At 48.3% G+C, this 19,910-nt stretch overlaps 1 protein-coding gene across 2 annotated transcripts in view; it reads left to right on the top strand.

Annotated features, from left to right (window-relative positions):
• Positions 1-19,910, top strand: part of VANGL1 (VANGL planar cell polarity protein 1) — a 64,856-nt gene extending 44,946 nt beyond the window's left edge. The window contains exons 5-9 of one of the 2 annotated variants that reach the window (XM_034788860.1): positions 1,813-1,946; positions 8,920-8,958; positions 9,610-9,742; positions 11,807-12,041; positions 13,627-19,910. In XM_034788860.1, coding sequence (XP_034644751.1) covers positions 1,813-1,946; positions 8,920-8,958; positions 9,610-9,742; positions 11,807-12,041; positions 13,627-13,887 — 802 coding nt within the window. In that variant the 3' untranslated portion in view covers positions 13,888-19,910. The remainder of the gene's footprint in view (positions 1-1,812; positions 1,947-8,919; positions 8,959-9,609; positions 9,743-11,806; positions 12,042-13,626) is intronic. The other variant, XM_034788872.1, reaches the window with a different exon arrangement.

Here is a 19,910-nt window from a genome sequence, read left to right as displayed (position 1 = left end):
GGGGGGGAGCTGTCAGGGGGCAGGAGTGGGGAGAGGGATCGGAGCAGTCGGGACAGGGAGCAGAGGGGTTTAGATGGGTTGGGAGTTCTGGGGGGGGCTGTCAGGGGGTGGGGAGTGGTTGGATGGGGCGTGGGAGTCCCAGGGGTCTGTCTGGGGGTGGGGGTGTGGATAAGGGTTGGGGCAGTCAGGGGACAAGAGGCAAGGAGGCTTAGATAGGGAGTGGAGTCCTGGGGGGCAGTTAGGGGCAGGGGTCCCAGGAGGGGGCAGTCAGGGGACAAGGAACGGGGGGAGGGTTGGGGGTTCTGGGGGGGCGGGAAGTGGGAGGGGCAGGGGCGGGGCTAGGGCGGGGCTCCTCCCGTCCTCTTTTTTGCTTGTTGAAATATGGTAACCCTATCCTATGCTTATGTATCCTGCAACCTGCTTCTTATAACTCGTGTGAGAATCATCTGCTGTTGTTTTCATGGGGGAGTTTGCTTGTTCGTGACAAATGTAACTTAATTAAAACAGGTTAGGTTGGTTCTAGAAGCTAAAGTGCTAGTTGTTGAGTTCAAATCCTTGTGGGTTAAAAGTGAAACCAGCATGGTGTTCTTGGCTGGTTCCCCTGGGTAGTGACATGAAGAAATCTCTACTGATGGTCTGCTGAAGGGGACGCTCAGGACAGCGGTGCATTGGCAGAGCTGTGTGATGGGAGCTAAGGATTTGTCTACACTACGCAGCTTTTAGCGACAAGGCTGTGTTAACACAGCCTTGTCGCTAGAAGTCAGCGTGTGTAAACACGCTCTGTCGGTATTTTGTCGGCACTTTTGCCGGCGCAATACTTCCAGCCCCGCGAGCGACGTTAGCTTTGTCGGCAGGAGAGTGCTCCTATCCACAAAGCCACATTCACACTGCCGCTTGCGTCTGCAAAACTTTTGTCTTTCGCGCGGGGCGGGGGGGGGGTAGAGGGAGGGAGGTTTAAGTACCCGTGAAAAGCAAAAGTTTTGTTGACAATGTCGCATTGTAGACAAACCCTAATTTGTAGAGCATCTCCCTGCATCCTTCCTGATTTAGCCTAATGTCTTTAAACAATGCCTGTCTTTACATTGTGCTTGACAAGCTGATTATGAGGAAAGGAAACGTTGCAGCTGAGCACCGTTTTGTGTTTGCTTTGCTTGTGTTGGCTGTTCTATTAGGAGTAGAAGCCAACAAAAAGGGTGACACTGTTTTATGTCCCAACCTGAGTGTGGGATGTAATCCGAAATTGTGAATGTTGCTATAACGCAGCCATACTACCTCAGGCTGTGATCTTATCTGAACTCACAAGTTGTAAAGACTGTGCCATGTCAGTACTTGGAGTGAGACACATCTCAAGAACCACTAGGTGCTGCAAGAAGAGGTATATAAGATTTGGAGGGGAAAGCATCAATCAGTACCACACGAGTGCCTCAACCTGAGGCAGGCTGGCTGGCTAATATGTGCTAGAACTGCATCTTAGCTTCTGGTCTAGGTAAGGCCAAGGTGAGATGAGATGAGCTATTGTTCCAGGCTGTCTGCAGTTTTGAAGATACTATGTCAGTTTACACCCTGTTTGCATTTAAGAAGCTTTTCTTAGCAACTGTAAAGGCAAACGTTTTGCTCAAAAATGAAAGCTAGAAGATCCTGGAACCCAATTCCACAAGTAGTGTAGTCTGACAGATTTGTCAATTGCAGAATTGCATAGTACACAGAGCCATGACACTAATAACCGGTTTCCAATTAATGTGATTATCTGTGTTGCTCTATATAATGTTAAGTTGTCTTTTTGTAAAAATTTTTGTTGCATTTTATTTCTAGCATCCAGCGAGCTGCATTGGTGGTTCTGGAAAACTACTACAGAGATTTCACCATCTATAACCCAAGCTTGCTAATGGCCTCCAAGTCTCGCGCAGCCAAACACATGGCTGGCCTGAAAGTCTACAATGTGGATGGTAGGTGAGGGTGGAATAGTAGCTGAGAATTGATGTGTGGGGTGGAGAAGAGCAGGACTTCTTATCCTTTTGTTCCAGGCACATGCCTACCTTCTCACCGTCCAAAATTCTTGTCAGAAATCCTCCTACCACTACTGAGTCCATTGGTCCCAAATCACTTCAGACTTACAAAACACAATAGAACTTTGTCTTGACTAGGAAAAGTGGCCAAGTTTAGGTCAGGTTTAGCTAGTATGTATTAGCTAAGCCCAATTTAAATTTGATTTGTACTTCCTACTCAACACAAAGCCTAGATGGGTATGGCACTTTATAGATAAATATAAGGATAGGGGCTTAGTATCCTGCAAACCTTTGCAAGCTTAGGGCTTGTCTTCACAAGTTGTACCAATTTAAAGGGGTGTTTTTTCAATAGATGTAGTTAAACCATTGTGAGGCCCTGTGTGGCCCCTCTGAACCTGAGGCCTTGGCTACACTTGTGAGTTGCAGCGCTGTAAAGCCGCCCCCAGCACAGTAACTCACACCCCGTCCATACTGGCAAGGCATTTGCAGTGCTGTATCTCCGTGGTTTTAGCACTGCATATACTCCACCTCTCCGAGAGGAATAGCAAGTGCAGCGCTGCGGCACCAGTGTGGCCGCCCAATGCGCTGTGACTGGCCTCCAGAATTATTCTGCAGTATCCCACAATGCCTGTTCTAGCCACTCTGGTCATCAGTTCAAACTCTACTGCCCTGGCCTCAGGTAACCAACCATGTGACCGACCCTTTACATTCCCTGGGAATTTTAAAAATCCCCTTCCTGTTTGCTCAGCCCAGCGTGGCATGGAGTGCTATCAGCAAATCTTTCCAGGTGACCATCCCTCCACGCACCAAGCGAGCCCCAGCATGGAGCAATGGCGAGTTGCTGGACCTCATCAGTGTTTGGGGGGAGGAAGCTGTCCAGTCCCAGCTGCGCTCCAGTCGTAGGAATTACGATACCTTCGGGAAAGTATCAAAGGACATGATGGAAAGGGGCCATGACCGGGACGCCCTGCAGTGCAGGATTAAAGTGAAGGAGCTGCAGAGTGTCTACTGCAAAGCCCGCGACGCAAATGGCCGCTTGGGTGCTCCCCCCGCGACCTGCCGATTCTACAAAGAGCTGGATGTGATACTTGGGGTTAACCCCACCTCCACTCCGAGCACCACTATGGACACTTCAGAACCGGGGGGGAGGGAGGAGGAGGAAGAGGAAAACGGGAGTGATGGTAGTGGGCCGGATGGAGACACCCCGGAATCCCTGGAGCCATCCAGCCAGGAGCTCTTCTCGAGCCAGGAGGAAGGTAGCCAGTCGCAGCGGCCGGTACTTGGTGGAGGACAAACAGAAGAGCAGGTTCCCGGTAAGCTTTTTTTTTTTTTTTTTAAGGAAGGATTTTTTTCGGTGCGAGCTCTTTGGGAGAGGAGGGTTAGGCATGCATGCCTAGATGCCGAATAGTGCATTAATGTGGTTTATCACATCGCGGTAATCAGCCTTGGTAATCTCCTCGAATGTCTCATCCAGAACGTGTGCAATGCGCTTGCGCAGGTTTATCGGGACAGCCACTGTGGTCCTTGTTCCAGCCAGACTAACGTGTCCGCGCCACTGTGCCATGAAGGGCAGGGGGACCATTGCTGCACACAGGCAAGCTGCATATGGGCCAGGGCGGAAGCTGCATTGCAGTAGAAGACCCTCCCTTGCTTCCCAGGTCACCCTCAGCAGCGAGATATCGTCCAGGACGAAATCCTGTGGAAAATGTTGGGACAGTGTGCAGTGTAGGTGCCCTCTGAAGCTGTTGGCTTTCCCCAAGGCACAGAAACCTAGAGGACAGTGCAGCCCTGAATCAATCAGTCCCCTTTACTCACCATTTTGAGGCTTCCGTGGGATATGTGTGCTCTGTTTTGGACGGGAAAATTATGCTATTGTGTAGACTCTGTGTGTTTTCTACTCCTTAAGTGCGAGGGGAATCATTACTATGTCTGGTATAAACAATGCTGCCTCTGTTGAATGTTTCATTTTGCCTATACAGCTGCATCAACCTTGAGACCTCAGCCGTCCCTCTTATCGCCTGCTCAGAGACTGCAAAGACTCAGGAAGAGACCGCGAAAAAGCAAAGAAGACATGCTGCAAGAAGTGATGCGGCAATCTATTAAAAAGAATGAGAAAGCACAGAACTGGAGGGAGAGAGAAAGCAGGATCCTCCAGGAAAACACAGCGCACCGGCAGCAAAGCACTGATAGGCTCATAAGCATCCTGGAGTGCCAAGCAGACGCTATCCGGGAGCTGGTAGCCATGCAGAAAGAGGAGCAATACCGCAAACGCCACCCCCCTCTACAGCCCTTGTCCCAAAACTCTTTCAGTTATGCCCCACTGTCACCTCCAACCCACTTTCCCCAACTTCCGTGTTCTTCATGCCATCCGCTGCCTCCAACACCAGTATCTTCGCCACCCAGCCCTGAAAACCACGACCCTTAACCTCTGCACTCAGCCCCCATCACCATGCAGTATAGCTGTCCTGAAGTGCAGCACTCACTGCACAGCACACCAGACAGGACATACGCGAATCTGTGACTGTATTATTCCCCACTCCACCCCCTTGTTTCTTTTTAATAAATAATTTTTTTTTCTTTTCAATAAATGGATTCTTTGGCTTTGAAAACATTCTTTATTATTGCATACAGTAAAAGACTCCTTAGCCCAGGAAATAAACAGGCACTGCAGGTCTGCCTGTCTGCTTAGCAAACACTGATTCCTAAAGATTGGAACTACTGCACTTCACTCCCGTGCAGGGCACCAGATATCACTGCTGGTTTTCAGCCTCAAATTGCTCCCTCAAGGCGTCCCTAATCCTTGCAGCCCCGCACTGGGCCCCTGTAATAGCCCTGCTCTCTGGCTGTGCAAATTCAGCCTCCAGGTGTTCAACCTTGGAGGTCCATGCCTGAGTGAAGCTTTCACCCTTCCCTGCACAAATATTATGGAGGACACAGCACACGGATATAACCTCGGGGATGCTGTTTTCGGCCAAGTCCAGCTTCCCATACAGAGATCTCCAGCGGCTCTTTAAATGGCCAAAGGCACACTCCACAGTCATTTGGCACCGGCTCAGCCTGTAGTTGAACCGTTCCTTGCTGCTGTCAAGGCTCCTTGTGTAGGGTTTCATGAGCCACGGCATTAACGGGTAAGCGGGATCTCCAAGGATCACAATGGGCATTTCAACTTCCCCTACTGTGATCTTCCACCCTGGGGGAAAAAAGTCTCGGCCTGCATCTTCCTGAACAGCGAAGTGTTCCGAAAGATGCGTGTGTCATGCACCTTTCCTGGCCAGCCTGTGTTAATGTCAATGAAATGCCCATGGTGATCCACAAGCGCCTGGAGAACCATAGAGAAATACCCCTTCCGATTAACGTACTGGGATCCTAGGTGGAGTGGTGCCAGAATAGGAATGTGTGTCCCATCTATCGCCCCTCCACAGTTAGGGAATCCCATTTGTGCAAAGCCATCCACTATGTCCTGCACGTTACCCAGAGTCACGGTTCTTCTGAGTAGGATTCAATTAATGGCCTTGCAAACGTGCATCAACACGATTCCAACGGTTGACTTTCCCACTCCAAACTGGTTTGCGACCGACCGGTAGCTGTCTGGAGTTGCAATCTGGAAGCTGGCAATAGCCACCTGCTTCTCCACTGGCAGGGCAGCTCTCAAATCTCGTGTCCTTGCGGTGCAGGGTGGGGGTGAGCTCCTCACACAGTCCCATGAAAGTGGCTTTTCTCATCCAAAAGTTCTGCAGCCACTGCTCGTCATCCCAGACTTCCATGACGATGTGATCCCACCACTTGGTGCTTGTTTCCCGAGCCCAAAAGCAGCGTTCCATGGTGCTGAGCATGTCCGTGAATGCCACGAGCAATTTCGTGTCGTACGCGTTATGCGGCTTGATAGCATTGTCGGACTCCTCACCCTCACTCTCACTGTCACTTTGGATCTTAAGGAATAGTTCGACAGCCAAACATGACGTGCTGGCGAGACTCAGCAGCATACGCCTCAGCAGTTCGGACTCCATTTCCCGCAGACAGATCGCGCTGCACAGAAACCGTTGAAAGATGGCGCCAAAAGTGGACGGAAACAAAGGGATTTCTGGGATGCGAAGCGATGCATCACGGGGCATTGGTACAGGATCCAGAATCCCCCGCACCCACGCCCCCTTCCCACAGCACCAGAATGGGAAAACGTGCTCTGTGGGATAGCTGCCCATAATGCACTGCTCCAAATAGCCCTGCAATTGCCGCAAATGTGGCCACGACAGTGAGCTGGGCAGCTGTCAGTGTGGACAGACTGCAGCACTTTCCCTACTCAGCTGCACGGTCAGGTTTAACTCACAGCACTGTACATCTGCAAGTGTAGCCAAGGCCTGAGTTAAACCAAACTTGAATCAATTCTTTGCTGATTGACTCTAAATAAGACAGGTTTAAACAAGCCAAGGTTGTGTCAGGACACCCACAGCCTTGATAAAATCAGGTGTTCCAGTAATTGGGTAGCTTCAGTTCTATGGGGAAGCTTTTAAACTCAACAGGCTGAAGCTAAAATACAAAGGAGAGGGGCTGTCCCAGGAAACACGGCCAACTTTAATTTCACAGGAGTTGGAAAAATCAGGGCTGTATTGTACATGTGTGGATTAGCACTGAAAGGTTTTGCAGCAGGGTGTGTTCAGAGGAGATTTGACTTTGCAGAGAGCGGCAGTTTTTCACGTGCAACAGGAATGTGGGAGATGAATCTAAGACTTCTGCCCTGTCTTTCGCACATGGCTTATATCTTGCTTTGCATTGCTCGGTGCCCCCAAAGGGTTCAGAGGCGCTGTGGATGCTTCTCCAAATCTCCTCTGAATCTTTAGAGACAACAAAAATTGGACCCGGAAATGTTGCCAGAGCAGCTTCCTCTAGTGAGACCTGCTGCTGATGGGGGGGCAGAAACCCAGAGAGGGGCAGCTTTGTTTTGTAGCACTTCTGGTCCTGGCTAGTGCAGGAAGTGCAGGGGGTGTGAAATAGTAAGTAACATCAGTAATAAGGGATGTAAGCTAGCATATTCTGTTGTAGAAATGGGCAATGTTTGTGTGTATTTGGGAGGGAGTCTTGGAAAAAAAACATTTTGACCAGGTGGAAACCTTCTCTTTCATTCTGGTCATGGGTTAGTGTCAGGGGGAACTTACTGGTCTGGAAGGTATTTCCAAATTTGATCCCGCCAAAGTGTTCCCAGCCTTTTCAGGTTGTAAGGCATTAGGCTTATTTAATGTCACATTGTTCCAATTACCATCTCTTCTAGGGCAGTTGCAGCATAACTGTGAGGTGGCAGGGCACAGCTGCTGCAGGAAGAGGCTAATGATACAGACCATTGGAAAGTTGGGACTCCAAACTTTCAGAGGAAAAATCCAGTGATTTTTCTAGCACTAGCAGTCTGTGAGCTAGCATAGTTTAAAATCCTGTCAGAACTCAAGTAGACAAAAGCAAGCTAGGGATCTGGATGGGATGCTTTTTCAGTTCCAAAATATTTGTCTGGCAGGGCTAGAAACAAGTGCTTCATGACGCTGGATAGGAGGAACTCCCAACTTTCCAGTAGCATAAAGCATTTATATGTGGCACTAGTGGCTTCTAACATAGGATCTTACAATAATTGTCAATTCCTTGGTGTCTCGGTACTTCTTGGCTTTATTGCCGTAATGAATATAGCAGGACTTTAGCCATTGTAATATACTGTGCAATCCCAGAGTTTGCAGAGCTTTTGGATAGCTTCTCTTGCTATGCAGCAGGGTTTTTTTAATGCACGCTGAACTCAGTGGCATAGAAGCATATCCTTTAGAAGAATTCCTGTGGATTTACTAAGTGGACTGTGTAGCTCTAGCCAGGACCCTCTTGGCAGTGGAACAATCTGTCTTGCATGCTCTCCGCGTGAGAGGACAGTAATGCTGTTAAGACCTCCAATTTGTTGGCAGCCTTTGAGTTTGGTGTTACAGCAGCCGGGGGGGTTGGGGGGAGGAGGAGGTCTTGCTTAAGTCCCTATAGTGCTGGCAAAATGGGAGCTTGCCCAAAGGCTGTATTTTCATCACCATGCGTGATGAATCAGACAATTAATAATTCTAAACCAAACTGGAACTGCGCCTCTCCTAAGCCGTACCAGTACACATCGAGGCTGTCAAATGAAATCTAAAGTGTTTACTCCGGAGAAGCTGTTTGTTTGAATTCCTAGACTATCCATCATTAAACATCAAACTTATTTCTTGGAAACCCATGTTATTTTTAAGAAAAAAGCAGCCCTTATTGTGTGAGCAGAGCGTTCTTGGGCCTGTCTACCCTACAGAATTGATAATGTGTAAACAAGCCAGTTTAATGGCATAGACTGGCTCTTAAAGCATAGTTACAGTCAGAAAAGTGGCTCTTAAAAATGTATACATTTCGGGAGTTGTTTTATGTCTTTCTCTGACTCTGATGTGCTCTGTTCATCAAATGACGACACTTTTCTCTAACTCCTAGCACTGCACGCTGCATGTGGGATCACAGAACCTAGCTGGGCTGTTAAAGCATCACTAGTAATCAAATGATAGATACTTACTTGATATCGATGTGCAATGTAGAGCAGACTCCAGCTCCCTTTCCTAGAGCTGAATGGGCTCTGCTAATAGACATAAAAACTCTTAGGCAGATGTAACTTTCAGACCCACAGAGAACCAGTACGGAGCCCTGAGTTACATTCTGCAGAGTCACTTCTCTCTAACAGTAACTGCATTTGTTAAAGTGTCTGTCTTTTGTCTAAAGATGATGTCACGGCCCAGACATCCCAGCATAGCTCTGTGTTTTCCTGTGTGTGGCTGTTGTCTCCATGTCTCTTGATGTTCTTCTTTTCTGTCTGTCTTTCTCCCCCTCCCAACTCCTCTTGTGCTCTCTCATTGTCTTGTTGCTGAAATGTGATGTGTTCCAGCTGCCCTTGTAGCCAAACTGAAAATGTATATAGCGGATGGTAAGTAACATCCTTAGCACTCTGTCTCCTAGTTTGTGTAGTCCAGGGGTCAGCAACCTTTCAGAAGTGGTGTGCCGAGTCTTCATTTATTCACTCTAATTTAAGGTTTCGCGTGCCAGTAATACATTTTAACGTTTTTAGAAGGTCTCTTTCTATAAGTCTATAATATATAACTAAACTGTATGTAAAGTAAATAAGGTTTTTAAAATGTTTAAGAAGCTTCATTTAAAATTAAATTAAAATGCAGAGCCCCACCCCCCCCGGACCGGTGGCCAGGATCCGGGCAGTGTGAGTGCCACTGAAAATCGGCTCGCGTGCTGCCTTTGGCACGCGTGCCATAGGTTGCCTACCCCTGGTGTAGTCAGTCACTGTAAGTGTTTGGCTACTTCATCCCCTCTGAATTCTCTCTCCCATCTCCACTGACTGCAGCAGTTGAAGTGGACAGGAAATACTCCCTCCCTATGCATGCTTCCCCTGGGGGAGTATCTGCAGGGAGGGTTTTTGACCACCCCCCCACCCCCAGAGCATTGGGCAGGTACAGCCCCACTTGGCCCACCAATTGCCTGTGACAGGCACTCTTGGATTTTAAGCCTTTTCAACTCCCATTCTGCAACAGTAAACTTTTCCTCTTACTTCTGCTTCCCCTTGAAGGCCCAGGTAACAATGCTGCCGGCCAGTCCCGGGCCATGATCGCTGCTGCCGCCCGGCGCAGAGACTCCAGTCACAACGAGCTTTACTATGAAGAAGCAGACCACGATCGCAGAGTTAAAAAACGTCGAGCAAGGTAATGCTGTCTCCTTCACGTTGCAGCGACTGTTTGCCCGCCACAGTCAGTTTGCTGGCATGCTGGATTCTCTTAACTGTATCTGAACAGCTCGATGGGCCCAATAAAAAAGCGGGGAATTGGGTTGAGAGGGTTTTGTTTAAGGGACTGAGTGGTTTGGTATAAATAAAGTCCTTTATATTAAAAAGGTATAGGAAAAAGACACCCAGGGGTGGCAATGGCTTGGGACAGGGAGTGCTTAGAGAAATACATAAGCAAAGAACATGTGTAAGTGTTCCAGATCAGCTAACAGAATGTTCTGGATTAGGGAAGGGCCCAGTGCTTGAGAAATCCATAATAGCTCAGTGCATGAAATCCCATTATTTCCCCAAGTAATCCAAGGGCTGAATCCATAGCACTGTCAGTGCCACCTGGTCTCTACAGGGAGGAGTTCTCCCTCCTTCAGAAGTAGGTGAATGCAGCATTTGACACGGCAGTACAACACTTCTGCTTAAACGCTGTAGTCTTACTGTCCATCTGAACAGGTCTGGTAGAGGCAAGGACATGAGTAGCTGGATGTTTCTGCTGGAATGGTCCTCTGTGCGTAGGAGTTCAGCATGTTGATTACAGGGTGTTAATCACCTTCAGAATTAACACCCGACTGAAGCTAACCTGGGTAGGCAGCTCCTCCGAGCTATTGTTTCAGGCAGGCCACCTGCAGCAGACTGACAGTCCCTGAGCTGAGTCGCAGTTGGAAGGTTTCCGTTGTAACCAGAGGGACTAAACAAGTTGCCCTAAATGAGGGTTTAGAGTCAGCAGTGAAGTGCTGATATGTCTGTCTCATGCTAGCTCAGCCTGACCCCTTGCTGCTGGTCAGGCTTTCTCCAGCCTCTCAGCAAAAAGGGAAGCATGTGTCTCTGGGCTTCCACAGGCTTTCTTCTGTGCAATCTAGCAACTTGGGTCCTTTTCACCTACTCACTGAGCTCAGCTAGGGCAGCTCCTGGCTTAAAGACAAACCTTCATTTAGTAGGAGATGCAGCCTGCTGGCATATACACGGGGAAGCTTTCTAAAAACATCAAAACCTAACTAAAAAGAGCTCTGAGGACCTCCTGCTGTTTCCTGCACGTATCTATCTGAAGCGTTCTGTGTCTCTGGCTCGTCTCTAATATTTCTGTCTTCCTACACATGATCAGGCTGACAGTACAGCTTCTCTTTGCGTTAATATCTAAAGGTTTTGTATGCAGGGCATTGTAGAAAAGTCGTTATTAGTGACTTAGTTCCATTAATTTAATCCAATGTGAAACATGAGTATTTTACAATCTAACAGCTTCCCTTTAACTGCAGTGCTCTCTTTTACTCGTTAAACTCAGCTAGGGTAGCTTTTGAACATCCTCTGGCATCTGTTGCTTTGCTCCAGTGTGGTCTGAGTTTGTTTGCACAGCTGTGCTGAAACAGGGATGGTTCGCATAGGATGCGTTCTTGGCTGCAAGTGCTCTGTGCTAGGACAGGGAACCCAACCCTTGCCGCATGCAGGGCCACTTGGGCAACCTGCCAGGAGCCTGAGGACTGCACCCCAGCTTGTATAAAATGGAATAGAGTGCAGGTCATGAACATGGAGAGGTGTGTGGAGACTATGGGTCCCAGTGTATTCAGTGCTCTATCTTGAGCCAAGCACCTTCCCCCAGATCAAACTTGGAGCAATGCATGCTGGGTCCACTACTCTGTACCTCTGTACTCAATATGAGAGTAGCTGTGGGCCAAAGTTGCAACTGGAGGCAGGACTGTCTAGTGACCTGAACGCAAGACTGGGGCCAGGAACTCTTGAGTTTTAATCCTGGCTGTGTCACTGACGTACTGGGTGACTTTTTGTGCAAGAAAAAGGAAACTCCAATTCACCTCCCCAGGCCTCTGTTTCCCTCTCTGCAGAAGGGGTTAAGTGACTTGCCTGACGTGTCACAGTGGGCCAGTGGCAGAGCCAGGAATAGAGTCCAGATCTCCTGACTCCCAAGCAATCTGTGCCCTAACTACAGGACCTTCCCGTCCTCCCTGGTGGTGAATCTGGCTTCCTCGTGTCTTTTTTGCAGGCTTGTGGTTGCAGTGGAAGAGGCTTTCACTCACATTAAACGTCTCCAGGCAGAGGAACAGCAGAAAGCTCCAGGTGAAGTGATGGATCCCCGTGAGGCAGCCCAGGCAATTTTCCCATCCATGGCGAGGGCTCTGCAGAAATACCTTCGCACCACCCGGCAGCAGCACTACCACAGCATGGAGAGCATCCTGCAGCACCTGTCCTTCTGCATCACCAACAACATGACGCCCAAGGTAATGCTGCCTTCAGCTTTAGAGCCAGAGAGCTGCAGGGGGTGTGTATGTGAGGGAGAATGGGGGTCAGGCAGAGAGTAATGAGACTTGAGGGCTGCTATTGATGATTCAGTTGGTACGTTTCAGTCCCTTGCTTGTAACTTGGCTTTAGGTCTTGGAGTGAACTCAGATCCCACTGCCCCTTCTCCCGTCTGCCTTTTTAAGCTGTGAGCATCAATGAGCTGCGATCTCCGCAGTTCTAACCAATCGAGTGGGGTCAGGCCTGGCTGATCCTTGGTTTGGAGACCTCCAAGGAAAGCACAGGTTGCTGCAGGAAGTGGTGTTAGCAATTCAGTAGGGAGCTCTCTAGCTCTGTGCCCTAGGGTGGTGGGAGGGGTGGAGTGGGTGATTCAGGAAGGAGCAATTTTCCCACTGCCAGCGCTGACCTCAGAGGCGCAGCGTCGGGGGTGCTGTTCTTTGGATTGGATTTCTCCCCAAGGAGCTGCGGTTGCTAATGACTCCATGGCACATTACGTGTGTGTGTGTGTGTGTGTGTGTGTGTGTGTGTGTGTGTGTGTGTGTGTAAAGGAGTGCTAGGCTTCATGTCCTGGCCAAACCCCCAGTTCGTACGACTGCATTCTGCCTCCCTACATTTCCCTGCAGATGCAGCTGAATGATTATGCTTCGCTTCCTGCCCTCAGTTGCTGTGCAACTGTTGAATGGCTGCCACCGTCCTTTCCAGAGGGGGCTGCATTTGAGTGCTGGGTGAAGTGAGGCTTGGTGCTTTACATATAGTCCCCTTTGGGATGAAGGCCACTGAGGGAGTGTGAGAGCACTTACTATCTTACCCAGTATTAATAACCATATGTGATAGAAGCAGAGACACTGTGGGCAGGACAGGCATTTAGGCTGGCTTTAAACACGGGGTCTGTTATGACCTAATACCAGCGTTGGAATCCTAGGGGGCGCTTGGCATGATGTGTGTTGACAGCAGAACTTGCCCCCTGAGTTTGCAGTGGGAACTTTAAAATACAACAATATCAAGTAAACTGCTTGAAGTGATGCTTGTTCTTCCAGGTGTCTGAGCTAAAGTACTTTCCTGCCAAGGACTGAGTGGGTCACGGAGACTGAAATCTCCTCCCACCGGGACAGGGGATTTCTCCAGGTCAAAGATGGGGCTTTTTTGGCAGTGAGTTGTATACATGGTGGAGGGGAAGTTGTGCCTTGCCCAGGCTCCTCCTTTCTGGAGAGAGAGGCCTCCACTCTCCAGCGCTGTCGGACCTTTCCCTAGTGCTAAATTTATATTTAAAAGGCAATTTTGAAACTGGAAGTTGGAGACATAATTTTGTGAACTGTCTGGGATGAGATAAAGCAAATCTCTAGCTGTCACCTACTTGATCAGGTCCTAGGGGTAGGAAATGGCAGGAGGAGAGGTTTACCAAGTGTGCTAGCTGAAACAATTCGCTACAGGGAATATCTCAGTCCGCAGGGCTAAATCATGAGATTGAAAGAAAGTGTCAAGGCAGACCTGAGTCATGAGGGGGTGGAGTTCCCCTGGCACCAATTCATTCTTTCTCTCTCTGCATGTGTTTCTCTCTGTGTCTAGGCATTCCTGGAGCGTTACATCAATCCAGGCCCAACCCTCCAATATGACAGAGATCGCTGGTTCTCCAAGCAGTGGACGCTCGTCAGTGAAGAAGCAGTCACAAGTGCATTAAGGGATGGTGTCGTTTTTGTTCTCAAGTGCTTGGACTTCAGCCTTGTAATTAATGTGAAGAAAATCCCCTTCATCAAACTCTCGGAAGAGTTCATAGATCCCAAATCTCACAAATTTGTCCTTCGCTTGCAGTCTGAGACTTCGGTTTAGGGTGCGGGGTGGTGTTCTCTTCTTCTTCTGCTTTTGGGTTTTGTGTCCCCAATGCTGACTGAAACTGGCAGATGACAGACCAGTAATATTTGACCATCTGCACTTTATTTGGAAGGAGGGCCGGGGGTAATGGGTTGGGATATCTATCTAGAGAGTAATATCTTAAAAGCTCACAAGGCAACTTGGTTGAGTTAGCTCAGCCTTTAAGACAAAATGGTCCTCCTTGTTTTCCAGGCATATTGTAGACTGTGTGAACAAACACGGCCTTTATGTTTCCTTTGGAGCCCTGCCTTGCAGTGCTCAGTAGTGTGTGTACATCTCCCTTACTCAGGCCTGACCTGGTCTCTACGTCCTGCACGTGTAGATTTCTATGGGGAAGCAGCTTTTTCTCATGTATAGAAGTCTGTGTATGAGGGAGAATTTGCAGTTCCCCTCTGCTCAGGAAGGAGAGCGTGGTGAGTGGGGAGAGAATTGATAGTTGTTTGTAAACCAGGCTGTCTTGTGGTTGAAGAGCCCTTCCCCCTCCAGGGCTGCTCTTCTCCAATAGCACTGGACCCCTGTGAACCAGGAGGTAGCAGGGGTGGGTTTTGCCATCTGTTTCCTTCAGTCTCTTCAGTTGCTTGTATTGTGGATCAGTGTACGGGCACTGCTCATTTTGCAGCTGTTTGAATTATTACCAGTTGTCTTAATGAGACGTCAGGGGATTTGTGCATGGTGCAACTCTCCCCCTCAGCCCCTTGATCTCTAATCCCTGCCCCACTAATTTGAATGTCCCATGCTCGCTCTCCTCTCTGCCCCTCTTGCAGCTTTCTGAATGTGTTTCTCTAGCAACAGCTCCTGGGGTCAGTTGTGTTATCACCTCCTCCCCACCCCCCTCTCACTATGTATTTGCACAGTTACAGCCTGGCTGAGTAAACGTTCTCCTAGGAGGTGTGTGGAGTTTACCTAACCCTGACAGCCTGGTCCCAAACAAAGGGAGCATGCGCAGGAATGTCGGCATCATACTCTAGAAGGGCTTCAAGTGCATCTCAAAGGAAGGGGGAACACTTAACCCCTGTCCTCACAGGGCCGAGAGAGAGTGTGAGCAGGGGAAGGGCAGACCTTGACTGACACATGTGGTTGAGTGCCATAGTTCTTTAAGACAGTATATATAAATGCACTATAGTATGTTCATCCCACCCAACTCCGCTGTAGCTAAGGGAGACCAAATTGCGTCTGAATGTTGCAATTGCTTTTTTAAAAAAAGTCTTGACCGTTTACCCCTGTGTGACTGTTCTCCTAGGTATTAGTCACCAAGCTAGCCTGGAATTTGTCTATTCTTGGGTGAGGGGCACTTAGCTCTCCAGAGAACTTACTTTTTAAGGCTTTTTTTCTGTCAGTGCAGCTCTGTTCTCAAGGTTTTTAAATAGGTTTGTTTTAAAGCTGGGCCTAAACAGAACCTCTGGATCTGAACCCTCTCCCTGTGCTCTGAATTCAAGGAATGTTTGGGTCCAGGTCTCCACTCCAGAGCCAGCTCCTACTTCTGTCATGAGCTAAACCAAAACCCCAGGTCCAGATGACCTCCAGACTCTGGGCAAGTTCAGTTCCGGATCTGGCGGGGGATTTCCTGGCTTGGGACTATGTCTAACTTTATTTTGATTAAAAGGAAAGTCTGGGGGGACGTCTCTTACAATGTGAATGTCTTTGTTTTGCTTGCCTGTCTTTGTTACAGACAGATGCTTAACACACTAAGGCAAGATACTTAAGCAGGTCCCTTTGAAGTTTATGGGACCAGTTGTGTGTTCAAGCAACTTGCTGAACCAGGGCCTAAAGTGGTGATTTTCAAGCCATGGTCTATCTGTGGTCTGCCAGGCCCTTCCTGCTGGTCCTAGGTATCTCCTATGGTATTTATAAGGACCCTACCCTCTTTGTATTTATGCACCAGGAACGATTACAAAGAAGCCAAATTGCACTGGTGGTTGGAGGGTGTGGAGGGAGATGGGTCTATGGGAGAATCTCGTCTCTCTGCTGCATGAGACGTTTATAGATTTCCCCAGCCCTAAAGCACACCCAGTTCTTTCAGGCAGGCTTTCTGGCAGTCTTTGTTGGTTTTTAACAGTTATGGCCTTTGCTGTATATTAATTTTAAAAACGCTGTTGGTTTTGTACCCTTTTTTTAAACGAAAGTCACATATTGTTGTGCATGATGCGTCATAAAAAATGAGTTTCTTTAACCTTTGGATAACAAATGCAACTGGAGAAGAGACTCCGTCGGGCTGTGGGGCAGGGACTGTGGGGGTAATTGGATAAAGCTGTGATCAGGGTTGAACTGGCTGTCTGAATTCAGGGCCCCAACCCTAGTTCAGTTGGCTCAGATGTGTGAATTTAGAACAAAAGCACCCAGTATTAATTTCCTCCTTTCATGATTCCTGCTGTACCACCTCAGAACTGGAAGTTGTTTGACAGTCACTTTGCTCAGGAAACATGTCTTTCTGTTTTTAAATGCATGTAAGGATTTAACATAAAACCAAATAGAAGCCGAGTGTCTTCACAGCTGCTACATAACCTACTTGCTGCAGTTCAAAGTGCCATCATTTCTGTCTGTCACTGTTAGCATAAACCTCCTTTAAATGGAATGCCCTTAATTTTGTTACTGCTAATGCCTGAGAGGTCTAAACCCAAATGAGAGAGAAAAGGTCATTTACTCTTTACCGTTTACCTTTCTGCACTTTGCTGAGCTTGGAAGGAGAGGTTAGTGGTTGGAGTGGGGGATTGGGTGCCAGGACTCCTGGGTTCTATTCCCTGCTTTGCCACGGGAATCACTGTGAGACCTTAGGAAAGTTACTTCACTTCTCTGGGCCTTCATCTCCCCATTTGCAAAAGCGGGGACCATGATATCATCTACCTCACAGGGATGTTGTGAGGCTAAACTTAACCTTTGTGAAGTGACTTGAGATTTGCTATCGAAGCGCAAACTGTCTTCTAATAAAGAATTGAACAGTGAAACTAGACCGGCCTATTTCTCTTGCCGTTTATAGTCTGTTAGTGGATGAGAATCAGATGTGGGAGACAGCAAGGTAGTGTTAGCATTTCCAACCCAATCCCACAGTCCTTGCTTTACGCTCACGTCCCTGGGAAGCACAGTGCAATGAAGGTTTGCTCTGAAGGGGGCTGTTTCACTCTGACCCTCCTCCCCTTTTCTCCTCTCTTTTATTGGAAAGCTTTTAAATGAATGGATACCTACTTTAAAGTGTTAAAGAACCCCAGCCTTTGACCATAAGCCAAGTGACCGAGGAAATTCCTATTGAACAATGTCAGATGAAGTCCATGTAAGGCTGAGCCTTTCCCTAAGGAGCTAGGTCTCCTGGTCGCTCAGGGGCAAGCCATCTCCTTGCTCCTTGGTATTTCCCCTACTCCCCACTATGTAGCTTGGACTGCCAAAGACACTATTTCACGTCTTTGCTCTCAGTCAGCAGCATGGTGCAAATCTTAAAGCCTGGAGGGGTCTAGCAGGGCACCTCCCAAGTAGATGCAAGCAAAGCTGCTGTGATCAGTTTAAGATCCATGGAGATAGTTGAGGTGACTTTTCTGTAGTAAAGTGGTATGTGGTGTTTGTAGAGTGGAGTGAATGGATAATGAAAATGTTAGGGTCCCTGGCCCCTTGTAGGAACGAAGGGGCAGATGCTTGTCTCCTGGTTCTTGCCAGTCCCATAACGAGAGCTGTAGCATGGGGAAAGGCAGTGTATGAACTGAGCAGCCCACCAGAAACACAGTTGAGGCGCTACTATTTTCTCACCCCGGCATGCGGGTTCAGCACGCTGCCCCTCTGCTCTGCAGGGTGGGGAAGGAATGGAATTGGAATGGACCTAGAGCAAGGTGATTGGTGGTACTGCTCCCACCCTATGTGGGGCAGAGTGGAGCAGATATGGTCCCCAACCAACCCTTGCTGCCAGGGGGCTAGGGTGACTGCTGCCTCCACCAAGTGCGCTCTATCAATAGCGGAAGAGGGTGGTAGTGGAAGAATTGGTGGCTGCTGGTAATCTCACTCCCCTTGAGGGCAGGGGTGCTTGAGAAGAGAGGCAGCAAGCAGAGCGAAAGGATGACATGACACAACTCTTGCAGAGCAGGGTCTGATCTAGCATACGCCTTGACAGCAGCCCCCGTTCCTCCATAGCAGAGGAATAACGTAAGTCATTAGTGTCTTTGGATGGGGACAGTGGTGATAAATGTAAACCAGCTTTCAGTACCTCTGCCCATGGCTACTCCTATCCTCTTCCGTCTCCCCCCCTCTGCTGGGCTCACTGCCTCTGATGACCCATTTGCCAAGAACACCCACTCTCCCTCCTCTGTTGCTCCAGCCTCCACTCCCATCTGCCTGTTCTCTGTTTCTCAGGCCAAAAGCCTAGTGAGGAACTAGTAGCAGCAGAGATGGATGTCATCAGGATCACAGGCTGGAACTCATAAGGCAGGGCTCTTGGGTGGATCCCATCCTAATCCCAATCTTGCCTCCCAGCTACAGGAAACACTTCCATTCCCCCCACTCCACCCCATCCCATCCCACCCCTCCCCTCCGGCCATGGACTCCACCAAAAATCCTAGAAAATCACACCACTACCAGTTTCTTAAAAACTGGCAATTCCATTTTGCCCCGTGGACTGCTGTAAAGTCTTGTTGGCATAAATTTATTTAAACAGTAACGATAAAGAAGCCTGAAAGATCACAAATTTGTTTGCCCCACTTCACAGGAAGATTTATTCAAGTCAATTAAGCTAACATAGCTATCACATTAAAAAAGCCTGCAAATCTGTCCTCCCCTCTTAAAAAATATAAATAAAACTGACTTTGGGTCTTTGGGGAGAACTGTATTCTGGCTCCAGACTTTATCTTCAAAATGTCCTTAAGTTTTCAGTCTGCCACGCAATCAACATTTAGACGAATAGGAAATGAATGTGCAGGTGTCTGTTGTTTTCACATTCAGCTTGTATTTGTACGTGCTGTCTCTTTGTAGGTGTGTGCATTATTCCTGTCAAATGCCTGAAGCCAGGGGTGGTTGTTCAGTAATGCCCATTCGGACTGTATGGAGAATGAAGCACTCTTGGGACTGAGTCATAAAATTACTTCGGTCGGGGGGCTGTGTGGCTGCAGGTGGGCAATGGGATGGATACACAGCTCCTTTCGCCTGCCGTTGGCTGGCTCCGACTCCATTAAAGATGATGACCAAAAGTTACCGTCGGACAGGTGGTCAGTAACCTGTGCAACTTCCGTGTTGATCTGTTTGGTTCCTCTTGGGCTAGGTCTCCACAGCACCATGACTGCCACGAGCATGGCCTCTCCGAGAAAGGGGCCAGTTAAGAGACAGAATTTTCACCCCACATGGCAGGGCAGTGTGTAGGGGAAGCGTTGTGCCTCTGCCACCCGTGCCTGTCCTGTGCATAGAGAGTACTGAATTCTCTAGGACTGTTGATCTGGCACCTTTCACCAGCACTAACTAATTCACTTGGGAGCCACATACACACGTGTGTTCATTTTGCTGTGGTTCGCTGCCTGCACGGAGATCTATCTGTGAAGGATTCTTACACTCCTCTGTGCCTGTATCTTGTAATGAATAAACGTTATTGTGTACTAGGGGCCAGGATCTCCTGGCTTCCACACAACTCTTCTGATCACTGTGTAATGTACAGCCTGATACTTTTTTCTACACAAACTGCATATAGTACGGTGGGTTCTGCTGAGGTTTTCTAATGAATAGACACTAACCAGCCTCTTGCTGCACATGTGGCTTTAACTGCAGTGATATGTGGTCTGAAATAAATTCTGAAATCTGTTTTTGTTTCCCCTCCCCCGCCAGTTGTGAACTTGAGTAGCAAACTCCTGGTGTCTGTGATGTTCATGCACTGTGTGTCTAGCAGAGTGAATTGTTCTGTTCCAAGCTGGGTTCTCTTAAGTTATAGCTTGATGGTTTTGTTTTTGAACTGAAACATGAAACCATTTTACACTTTGCATATTTTGTACAGTAAAATTCTGAAAATAAACTGAAACCAGAAA

Source organism: Trachemys scripta, chromosome 1, assembly GCF_013100865.1.
Source record: "Trachemys scripta elegans isolate TJP31775 chromosome 1, CAS_Tse_1.0, whole genome shotgun sequence".
Lineage (NCBI taxonomy): Eukaryota > Metazoa > Chordata > Testudines > Emydidae > Trachemys > Trachemys scripta.
This window is presented reverse-complemented; position numbering and strand designations above follow the sequence as displayed.